General features: G+C 41.9%; 1 protein-coding gene across 1 annotated transcript; it reads right to left on the reverse strand.

Moving 5' to 3' along the window:
• Positions 1-853: 853 nt before the first annotated feature.
• LOC311106336 (tetraspanin-3-like) lies at positions 854-7,265 on the reverse strand. The gene is made up of 7 exons (XM_084188431.1): positions 7,086-7,265; positions 5,253-5,444; positions 5,084-5,158; positions 4,500-4,601; positions 4,241-4,393; positions 3,072-3,155; positions 854-2,187 (listed from the first exon to the last, which is right to left on the reverse strand). The coding sequence occupies exons 1-7, from the start codon at positions 7,146-7,148 to the stop codon at positions 2,095-2,097; spliced, it is 762 nt and encodes a 253-aa protein (XP_084044557.1). The 5' UTR covers positions 7,149-7,265; the 3' UTR covers positions 854-2,094.
• Between the last annotated feature and the right edge of the window lie 4,956 nt (positions 7,266-12,221).

Consider the following 12,221-nt stretch of genomic DNA (forward strand, 5'->3'; position numbering starts at 1 on the left):
AATAACTGGTTGTGCCACCTTTAGCTGCAATGACTCCAGCCAAACGCTTCCTGTAGTTGTTGATCAGTCTCTCACGTCGCTGTGGACGAATTTTGGCCCACTCTTCCATGCAGAACTGCTTTAACTCAGCGACATTTGTGGGTTTTCAAACATGAACAGCTCGTTTCAAGACGTGCCACAACATCTCAATTGGGATTAGGTCTGGACTTTGACTAGGCCATTCCAAAACTTCACATTTGTTGCTTTTTAGCCCTTTTCATGTAGACTTGATTGTGTGTTTTGGATCATTGTCTTGCTGCATGTCCCAGCTGCACTTCAGCTCACGGACGTTGAGATGTTGTAATGTTGTGGCAGGACTTGAAACAAGCAGTTCATGCTTGAAAACCCACAAATGTCACTGAGTTAAAACAGTTCTACATGCAAGAGTAGGACAAAATTCCTCCACAGTGATGTGAGTCTGATCAACAACTACAGGAAGCATTTGGTTGCAGTCATTCCAGCTAAAGGTGGCACAAACATTTGAGTGTAAGGGGGCAATTACTTTTTCACACAGGGGAATTGTGTGTTACATAACTTTGTTAATGAAATAGGTAAAATAAGTCTGTTTTTTTTTGTTATTTGTAAACTCAGGTTCCCTTGATCTAATATTAGGTTTTGGTTGAAGATCTGATAATTCAGTAAACAAAATATGCAAAAATAAAGAAAATCAGAAAGGGGACAAATATTTTTTCACGGCACCATAGTGAATCTCAGATACCATACATAAAACTACAGTCAAACTATAAATGTATCAATTGTAAATATGTGTGTGGGGATAAAATAACTGCACTAGTTTAGACCAACATGAGAAGTGATCTACAAGAGAAAGTAGTAGTGCATCTGAATCAATACCAACAGCTGTATACTGTATTTGATGTAATATTTGATTCATAAAATATTTAATGTTTACTTTGTAGTTTCCTTAGTATGGATACATGAAATAGTGGCACTTCAGTTCATCAGTGAACAATAAAACATGTTTTAGTTGAAATGTAGAGGTTTATTTCAAGTTCTTTCCTCTCCCCAATCTATTTACATGATTTTGTTTCACATTATTTTCTGCAATGCTACAAGTCTAAATATCAACTTCTATGTTTGAAAAATAATACACAATGCCACAAAAATACTAAACAAAACAGTGACTCCCTCTCAGTCCCAATTCTTTGGTGGTTTACATCAAATGCCCAGATAAGGTTGGATCTCAATTGTAACTTTTTTTTATTCCTCATGTCCTCCCTCCTCATCTTCTCAAAGCACAATTTTGCACAGATCTGAGGTTTCTCCACTTGGATCTTCTCCTCCAATGTATTTTAAAAGGAGGCAAGGAGAAAGGAATCAAGAAAATACAATTGAGATTCACCCCTTCCCTTTCCTACTTGGTATTAGAATGTGTTTCGGAAAACACCTACGTATGTACCAACTTGTAACACAAAGCTCTATCTACACATGGGTCTTAGGTAACACTGATAAAGTACTTCTACACTACCTATGAATGGAGAGACTGGAGATGGGTTAACTGACTCACAATTTAGTGGTACACTACCGGATCCCTCATAGATAAAGGTACTTCTAATATTCACATGATTCAATATTCCTTAAATACCTCCAGAGCTTTAGTCATAGTGCAAACTGTCACATGAGAAAGGAGTACATTCCACATATTGCGCTGAACAGTAGTTCTCCTCTTCTATAAAGAGCCCCTAATCATCCCTTATGTGCCCCAAAAGGGAAAATAAAAACAGGCAAGGCTGTATTTCTTAAGCAAAAGGAAAACAACATTAATATCAATTCGCCATTTAACAACTTTGGCCTTAGGCGTTCCATAGTGTCTAAAAAAAACATTTAAAATAAAAATAAGTTACAAAGCATGTTCAATAAATCATTATTTTCACGGATTTCCCCCCCATCACCAGTGTATACCTAATAGTTATCCTGTGCAAGGTGTGCTTGAGCTTACTACAGCTGAAAACCACAAACTGTGGACTTGTCAGGTGAGGCTTCTTTTCTTTATTCTTATTGGTGGAGCCCTTGGTGCGGGCGGGGCCTGTGTCCTCCTCATGCGTAGGTTGCTCCGGTGACCAGTAGCTCATAGGCCGGGTCGTGACCCCTCCTGCACAGCACTACACAGGCACACAGCATCCCCAGCATCTACGGGCAGATGGAGGAATAGAACAGTACGCATAGTTAGCATTTTCATCATCCCGGCAACCCAGAATCAAATTTCACGTGCACTGGCCCAGCTACTCAAAGTCTTGTCGCGAGAGACTAGAATTTCCAGGAGTCCTGCTCCCAGAGCAACATTAGTGCAGGGTTTCTGTCCCAGCCTTGTGCCATGCCATCACACGTGATTCAATTAACTGAAGAGAAGTTGGTGTGTGCAGTGAAGTTCTTCGAATGAAGTAGAACAAGAAGGAGAACCAGAAGAATCATACCTACAAATAAGGTAGAAAAAAATCCAGGTTGAGGCACTCTAGTCTTCATTAACCCGGTACAATGAGCATTAACACCTGCACAATGTGGCGCATGCCTTCATCAGGGTGGGTTTTTAATGCTCTTTATGCATGGAGAATAAAGGCTTTCTATATTAAAACCCACTAGAGTGCTTCAACCTCGAGTTTTCTACCACTTTACACCTTTTTGGTGGATCTGATTCTTCCTGATCTCCCCCATCCCAAAGGCAGCAGTGGCTGTTTTGGATACCTGCAGCATTCACTGTTATGACTCATGCGAATGCATTTGAACATCCATTTCATAATTACTATGCATCCAGTGACGCCGTAAATAGAGCAAGTTATCCTCATAAGGAGAAGGGCAGTGACTGGTCAGCAGAACCCATGTTGTAAGGTAGCGTTGAAAAATTGAAAAAGCGATTTGACACAATCAGGTCAACTTCTCAGCAGCAGCTCAAGGCCTACTAGACTAGAGACTCTCCACTGCAGGAGGACATTACTGCAGCTCTAGTTAACATGCTCCTGGTACACATGGTTCAGATGTTATCAAATATCACATTTCTATCCCATATAGTTGTTTACCTGTATAGCTGCGAAGGTCAGAGCAGCCCAAATGACATACATCATTATTTCTTTCAGCTTTTTCACAACAAGAGCTTCACAGCCCTAGAGGAAAAAAGAAAAATATTAAAAACATGCATGTGTGTGTGTGTGTGTGTGTGTGTGTGTGTCAGTATTTTCTTTAGGAAAGAAATGTGCCGGTCGAATGTCCAACCAAATCAAATAGAAATCAATTTGAATGCCGTCATGTGTTAGGTAATGGTTTTCTAGGAGTGCCCAATGACAATTAAATTGACACCACATGCAAGTGACTACAATAAATATGCAAGGAGAAATGAGAGCCTACCAAGTGAACGGTGGCTCCTTGCAAAATGCATGTCTCCATCTCCTCTGTTTCAGTGTTAATTATTATTATTTGTATTTATTTATTTTTAAACATCCTTGGTACAGTAGCTAGTTAGCTAACTAGCTAGCTTGATTTGCACGGTTTCCAGCATTTTTAAGCTACTTGACTAGGCATTAGATTAGGAGGGAAGCAAAATTACTTAATCTAAATATTCCTCCTTTGTGGACTTGTATGACATGTCTGTAAATTCTCTTTTAAATACAGTGAAGACTTTTCAGACTCACTGGTGCAGGAAACCTTGTGGGCCGGTACCAGTTGATACAATGCTGTAAATTTGCTAGTGAGAGCACAAGCTCAAGACAGACTGGCATAGTACATTTTTACATTTTAGTCATTTAGCAGACGCTCTTATCCAGAGCGACTTACAGGAGCAATTAGGGTTAAGTGCCTTGCTTAAGAGCACATCGACAGATTTTTCACCTAGTCAGCTCGGGGATTAGAACCAGTGACCTTTCGGTTACTGGCACACCGCTCTTACCCACTAAGCAACCTGCCGCCCGTAGAGAGATGATGCGATTGAAAGACAACCTGAACCAACCTCCCTGCATAGCCAATGGGATTTATAATATATGCCATTTAGCAGACACTTTTATACAAAGCGACTTACAGTCATGCGGGCATACAGTTTACGTTGGTGTGGTCCTGGGAATCAAACCCACTACCCTGGTGTTACAAGCGCAATTCTCTACCAACTGAGCTACAAAGGTCCCTTTATAGACTATATTTATTTTCGTTTGTATATTAACCTGCACATGGAAACGCTTGTGTGTGCGTGTTCTCTTACCTCTGGGTAGAGATCGCCAGGCCGGCTCATGGTTCCAGTACAGTTGCTGATGTTGGGTTTACAGCAGCTGACTGGAACACTGTTGTTTCTGGACTCCTTGAACCAGCGAGTATTCCTCCAGTCAGAGTAGTTGTGGATGCCACAGCAGTGGAGCTATGACGGGGGAGAGGGCGGGAGGAGAGAGAGAGTGAGACGGCTGTGGGCACCTGCAAACTCACCTATAGTCATCTTTTTTTAAATCCAGTAGTGTTGTTCTCACCTGTCTCTGCACATAGTCGATGGCACGGCTGGGGGCGTCTGTGTTGGTGCCATTATATTCATCATACACCTTCTGAATGGAGTGGTTCACCTGATCTTCCACCTGAGTACAAGCAACAACGTCAATTTAATCTGTGCAAGAATTATAAAATTCATATTAAATGCTAACAAACTGCATTCCCATTCATCCTTCCCTATTGTAACTGTGTGATTAGACACTAGACAGTAGGCCAATACTTGGGTCAATACTCGGGTCTCCCGAGTGGCGCAGTGGTCTAAGGTTCTGCATCGCAGTGCTAGCTGTGCCACTAGAGATCCTGGTTCGAATCCAGGCTCTGTCGTAGCCGGCGCGACCGGGAGACCCATGGGGCGGCGCGCAATTGGCCCAGCGTCGTCCAGGGTAGGGGAGGGAATGGCCGGCAGGGATGTAGCTCAGTTGATAGAGCATGGCGTTTGTAACGCCAGGGTTGTGGGTTCGATTCCCACAGGGGGTAGGATAAAATAAATGTATGCATTCACTAACTGTAAGTCTCTCTGGATAAGAGCGTCTGCTAAATGACTAAAATGTAAAATGTAAATACTAACCCTTGCTCTGTAGATATAGCCAAGAACCACCACAACAACTTCTGTGACAAACACCAGCAGGAGAATGACAGCAAACTGTGGTGCAAAGAGAAGAGATATGATCAACTCAATATCTAGTCCAAAGACTAGAAATTACTTTTGTATCCAAGTGTTTTAAAAAAATACTTACAGCTGTTAGTCCACAGGAGCTTTCTCGTATTGTGGCACAGCATCCAATCAGCCCAATGATAAACAGCAGAGTCCCGACTGCTATTATAATGGACGCTGGGATCAAGGTGTACACATCCTCAAAGAAGTGGTCATAGTCATCATATGTGATGAACACATAGGCTCCAATGTAACACAGAATTCCAGCTGCAGCCTAGAGAGGGGGCAATGAGAGAGAGAGACAAAGCAAGAGACAGTGTGTGTCAGGCAATGTAACCTCCAAAGTTTTTTTGTTTATCAGAAAGAAAAACCAATGTTGTTTTGTTTATCAGAAAGAAAACCCAATATTGAGTCCAGACTGAGACATCGCTTTATGTGTGTTTGTTGTTAAAACAATGTTGGTATGTCGTCACTGGCTAGCTGCTGGCGTGTAGCAAGGGAATCCTCAGTTTCACTTTAAAATCTTACACAAAATATACCCTTAAAATAAATCCAATATTTCATAAAATCTCTAGAATGTGTCAATAACAACAACAAAAAATATGTATTCTTACAACTCTTTCATAGGTTTATACAATTCTAACCCCTGACCTTATTCTATTTATTATATTTGAGGTACTTTAACATTTAAAACTAGTGATTTATTTTACTTTAATGTTATTTTATGTTTCTTTAGAGAAAATATGTGTAGTGATGTCCTATGTTTTTTTGTATTGCAATTTGAAATGTAATAAAACAAATAAATAAAAAGGGAATCCTCAGTCATGTAAGCTAAGTGAACATTGCTGCACACTGCATTACCAAGCACGATCAGATTTGTCTGGCTGCTACCCAGACTCCTTGCTCCAGCCAAACTCTACGTTAGTTTCTTCTCGGTAATGAAAGTATGTAGCGAACGACAGAGAAGCGTAGTAATTTAGTGTGAGTCGTCAGGCTACTATCAGATGAGATTGAGTGAGAGGTTAGGCCTAAACAATATGCAATACTAACTTGTGAAAACCCTGATACTGCAATGAGATGTCAGGTGACATCGGCGCATGGCGGCTAGGCGTCAGCTAACAGGCTAGCTAGGCCTCACACAGTGATACGTTTTCTGCTAAGCTGACTGGCACAACCTACAATCGTGCATATAGTCTTACCCACCGTTATGCAGTATTTTATTCTATCTAATTTATTGTTATCTCGCTGGTTTTCATGCAACAAATTGCAGCACTAAACGTCGGACGGTTAGTTAGCTAAAAGCTAGAGCTAACAACAATGGCAAATGCCTGTCCAGCATTAGCCAGCAGATCCGACACGCCTGTTTACAGCTGCACTAGTGTCTGACAGCATCCTGTGTATATTAAGACACCGCGGAGCCGGAGCGAGATATGGCTCGGAAAATGTACCTCCATCCAGGGATGAGAAATGCGTTGTACTCCGAATTGTCACATTATCCCAAATGTTAACGAGTACTAGTTTTAAGTAAACTGCCGTTTTCTTCCTCATGTTAGCGAGCAGTAGCAACAGCAGCCATTTCCGGAAAGTGTGTTAATATACACAGGAATGCTGTTCGACCCTTGTGCAGCTGTAAGCTAGCGGGTCGGATCTGCTGGCTACCTGTCCATGTTCTACCCGTTTTCTTTCAATAACAGCAAAGCATACATTTGAGAAATAATGTATAATTTAATAAAGAACAAACTAGACAAGATGGTGGGAAGCACCACATATTCACTTTGTAGAGAATTAACGTGAGCTAGCTAATGTTAGCACACGTCTCCCTTTGCTGCAGCTAACGTTAGCAATATCTGTTGCGTACTGTAATTAGTCCCAACCTTGACTACCTAGCGTCGAATACATGTTCGTGATATTTTACCCAGAATATTAGATTCAGAAACACCAGGACGGTCTTTGATGAAGTAATCCCACACTGGCCCATGGTTGCGCAGGAATCCAAATATGTTACTGTAATTTCAGATGGATCGTGGATGTTGTTATAATAAAATGGCTGTCCTGCCCGTTCTTATTATACCTCAGTGCAGTTGTCGGTTCTGCCCCACTGCCCGGATTCAACTATCAAATCGCCAAAAGTGCGGATATGTCACGTGTCTAGGTGAGATCATCAAAACAACCAGACGGTAAACTTCTTCTTCTGTGGCGGTTGGCATCCAACGTTATGGCACATTACTGCCACCTACTATACTGAAGTGTGGGCCAGAGATGGAGGAATCCTACCTAAATCCTACCTGCCAGCCCTGTTTCTCCTAAAAAATATACACTATTAGACGGTATCTAATGATGTTCTACTCAGTACGGTCTTTAAACTAAATTCCTGTATCCCCTTCTCCCTCATACTGGATCTCAGTCTCTCTCTTTCCCTTTCATACTGCCCACACTGTATCAGCACATGCGCCACTGTCTGTTTCCTGGCAATAATCACACCTTCCTATTGGATGCTGTCTTATGCGATCGGCTGTGTCCCACCCTTAGCCTTGTAAAGATGGCCTCCTCTCTTCTCTCTTCCTACCGTCTTCCCCTCCCCAACTTTCCTCTGTACTTGGAATAGATGCCTGCCCTTAGTGTCTCTGTTCCACTGCTCCTGCTATCTCTGCACCACCACTGTCCATATCAGGCCTTTTGCCTTACTCATTGAAACTTCAACTTCCACCTCCCCACTACTAAGGCCTGTTTAGCCAGTACATCAGCTGCCTCGTTCCCCTCCCTCCCAACATGGGCTGGGGCCCAAGTGTATCTTGTCTGTATACCCATCTGTCAAACCCTGCCATGGTTTTGTAGTACCTCATACAGCAGGTATTGTCTGTTACATGAGCTAAAGGACTGCTGACTCATCAACATTGCACATGAGTCAGAGCAAAGAACTACTCTGTCTGGCTTGACTTCCTCCACCCACTGCAAGGCCAACAGTACAGCCATCAGCTCCTCTGTGTATACAGCCAGGTGGTCTGTTATACGTTTCCTGACATTCCTGCACTGCAAATGCTGACCTAGTATGTCCTGTCCTTGGGTCTTTTGAACCATCTGTGTAAATGGGCAAAAACATCTGATATACAGTATCCAGATGTCTTTTAAACAAATCAGATGACTCAACACCCTCCCTATCTTTGTGTAATCTTCACAGGAATAGCTACCGTGGTGCTAAACTCCCTTCCATACAGTTCCATCTCCCTCGCCTGGATATTACCCACCCACCCAAAGCTTGTGTTCTGTCCTCGCTCATGTTCCCAGCATGCCTATAGCACCCCTTTCGCAGGATGAGACACCCCATGTCCCTGTAGGTTGAGCCAATAGTTAATTGCCAGCTGCTGTCTCCTAATCTGCAATGGCATCTCCCTCATCTCCACCTGTAGTGTGGACACTGGGGAGGTCCGAAACACCCCACTACATATTCTGAGTCCTAGTGCCTGTATGACATCTAGTCTTCCAGTGAGGTCCGGGCTGCCGAACCATACGCTCATAGTCTATTACAGATCGGATCAATGCAACATACATAGTCCTCAGTGAGGAATACCCAGCCCCCCATTCCATCCCTGTCAGACAGTGCATCACATTTAGCACCTTCTTACACTTTCCCACCACTCTCTCAATGTGTTCTGCCAGTTCAGCCTAGTGTCAAAGTACACCCCGAAGAACCTGAAGACCCCCACACTCTCCAGTTCTCTCCCGTACAACCTCAGGCGTACCTCATCTCCCACCTTCCTCCTGGTAAAGAACACTGTCTGAGTTTTCTCTACAGAGAACCTGAATCCCCACTTTAATGCTCACCGTTCTACCTCCTCAATTGCTTCCTGTACTTTCCTGACTATATATGGTACATACTGTATCTTCCCCTCTTCCATAAGGCCCCATCATCTGCAAATAAAGACCTCCCAATATCCAGCAGTACCTGCAGACAGTAAACTGTTGGATACTGTAACATTGTGAAGTGATACAATGTATAAGTTGTTTTGTTAAAACAGATTGCAGACTAGTTTAAATTAAATCCAACATGCCTAGTAGCTTTGAATTATCAAAAACATATCAATCAAACACAAAATATGACACACACACTGTACATAGCACACACATACAAGGCCTATATACTAATAGCTACCATAAAGGAGGGTTTCAAAACTGATAGGCAGTGAGTGAGCAGTAAAAGATTAGAAAACTCAAGACAGGAAAATGATCATTCATACCAGAAGGTGGCAGTATACCCCCTCAATTGTTATCTTTGCCTTGCATCCATTTATGTACAATATGAGACAAAATATTGATGCATGCACACACACACAACTCCTGTGAGAGGATTGTGTGTTTCTCAAAGCACGCAGATCCTAATGTGTTCCCAATGTCTTTCTTTCTTATATTAAAACGGTTAAACCCACATACCGGTATGGTCTCGTGAATTTGCATTAATGTATAATATGCCATTTAGCAGACGCTTTTATCCAAAGCGACTTACAGTCATGTGTGCATACATTTGTACGAATGGGTGGTCCCGGGGATCGAACCCACTACCCTGGCGTTACAAGCGCCATGCTCTACCAATTGAGCTACAGAGGACCAATGAGCTAGAGAGGACCAATGAGCTACAGAGGACCAATGAGCTAGAGAGGACCAATGAGCTAGAGAGGACCAATGTGGTAGTAGAGAACTGTTGCTAGAACTAAAACTTGTCTAACTTGTCTTCAACTTTAGAAGGGGAGATGAATGACCTCTACCTGACAGCCAACATCAATGGTTTGAAATAAGACAGAATGAATACCTTAGGGTCTACATTATCTCTGAGGTTGTGGGCTATAGCCCTTGCCTAAAGCCTTTCCTTTATTGAGCTATTAAATGCCACCTAGATCCATCCATCAGTCAGCCATAGGTATTATAAGCTGGGAGCCAAATGAATTTTTGCATCATGATAACAAGTCTCTATGGCTAACTTTCACCAAGAGTGTATTAAGAGCAAATGTATTTTTAAAAAAATCTGTTTAGGCCGGGAAATCATGACCTAACTAACAAGACAAACTGTTGGTGTTTTATTCAAATTGTCCAGGCATATGCTATAATCATTGTTTTACAAACATGCATTTGAACCAGGTACAATTGTTGTTATATTGGAGTCACTCTACTCATCATACTGATGTCACTATCAGAAGCATTATGATTTATTCTCTCTCACCACCAGCATTTCAATGGCTTCACCTGTTCCTTCAGTATAATTTTATTGTGGTGGTAATTTAAACCACACACTATCAAGCTTATGTTGTTTGTGGTGCTGGGAGTTACTGCCTCAAAATACATTTAAACCACTTCATATCTCCACTCAAATTTAGAAAAACAATACATCTGCCAACCCAACATTGCAAAATGATGACATCCTCCAAAAGCAAATTAAATTGGCTTTATACAGGCTATCTTTGAGGCATCTATATGAATGTGATATCTGTGTTACTATCAAGTGATATAAGGACATAGTTTACTTTCTTAATAAAAAAGCTGTCCACCCAATCAACATTAGTGCATTCATGAGAGCAAATGACTGCTTCCTCGGCTGTCTGTCTGCCTGGTTAATATGCTATCAGCCTCCAGCTAGACATGTCAGCAGATGTGTATGCATATGATCTGTCAGAGGAGACAGATCACTGTGTATCTTCTACCACGCAAGGAAGGCAAAGCTGGGATTTGTGTAATGGAGTGAGTGGGAAGCAAGGAAAGGCCATTGAGATGATAAATTCAATCTCTCTTCCCCAAGGAGAGAAGGAGCATATGTCAGTGGAGATCTAGTGTTGGGGTCTGGCGGGCTGGACTAGCACGTCATACTCTAACTAGGGATGCCGCCTACTACTTACTCAATGACCACACTGAAAACATTAGGGTCATGCACTTCTTAGGGATCAGACACACCAGTAGCGGTTGCTGGACGAGAGTACTTAACACCTCTGAACGTAATTTGCGAACGCAGTGCGCACCGATTTTGCATGTAGAGCCGCTTGAAAAATGTCGGCAGTCAGACGTCTACAGCGGGTGGTCAAAACACAGCGCGCGGAACGATTGGCAGACGAACCCTAGAGACATTCGGTGCGATGTGTGCGAGCCATTAGTCACGGAAAGACAAGTACATTTCAATTCAATCAACTGTTCATTACGAAATACAATGAACACTATGATGTGCTACACCGTAACCTATAAATGGCTGGGTGTTACCTCATCTGACCATTCAAACTATGTTTATTGTTTGTTTATTTATTTACTGTAAATTAATCTACAAATTACATCATGATGACCCTTCGAGATTTAGCAAATCATTCTGAGGAGATAGCCTAATTAAATGTAAAAGCATTTCCCCAGAGGTGTCATGCATGTACATAGGCTAGTTGAGGGGCCACTGATTATAGCCAAATTCAATATCGCTGAATGAATTCTGTGTAGGATAATTTATTCCCCCTCCTACTCCATACTGACAGTGTATCTGGGAGCTATGCACGGCTAATAATAATAATAATAATAATAACCCTATGCAACACGTTACCATGCAAAATATGGTAATATTCATGTGTACCCTACATGTATATAATATATTATGTATACTTGTGTGTCATATATTTAAGCAATATGTCCCGAGGAGGTGTGGTATATGGCCAATATACCATGGCTAAGGGCTGTTCTTATGTACAGATGCAACACAGAGTGCCTGGATACAGCCATTAGCTGTAGTATATTTGCCATATACCACAAATCCGCGAGGTGCCTTATTGCTATTATAAACTGGTTGCCAAAGTAATTAGAAATGTTTTGTCATACCCGTGGTATATGGTCTGATATACCATGGTGTCAGCCAATCAGCATTCAGGTTCGAACCACCCAGTATATATACAGTAATTACAACTGGGTAACTTTAATCAACTGTAATTTGAAGAGGAACAATCATAAATCAACCACATGAGACAACAATGTGAGAAGAGGTGTTAGTGTATTAGAACTACACAGCTGTAAGTAATCAAGACCGAGAGTAACAAAA

Source organism: Coregonus lavaretus (genome assembly GCF_964263955.1).
Source record: "Coregonus lavaretus genome assembly, contig: HAP1_SCAFFOLD_275, whole genome shotgun sequence".
NCBI lineage: Eukaryota > Metazoa > Chordata > Actinopteri > Salmoniformes > Salmonidae > Coregonus > Coregonus lavaretus.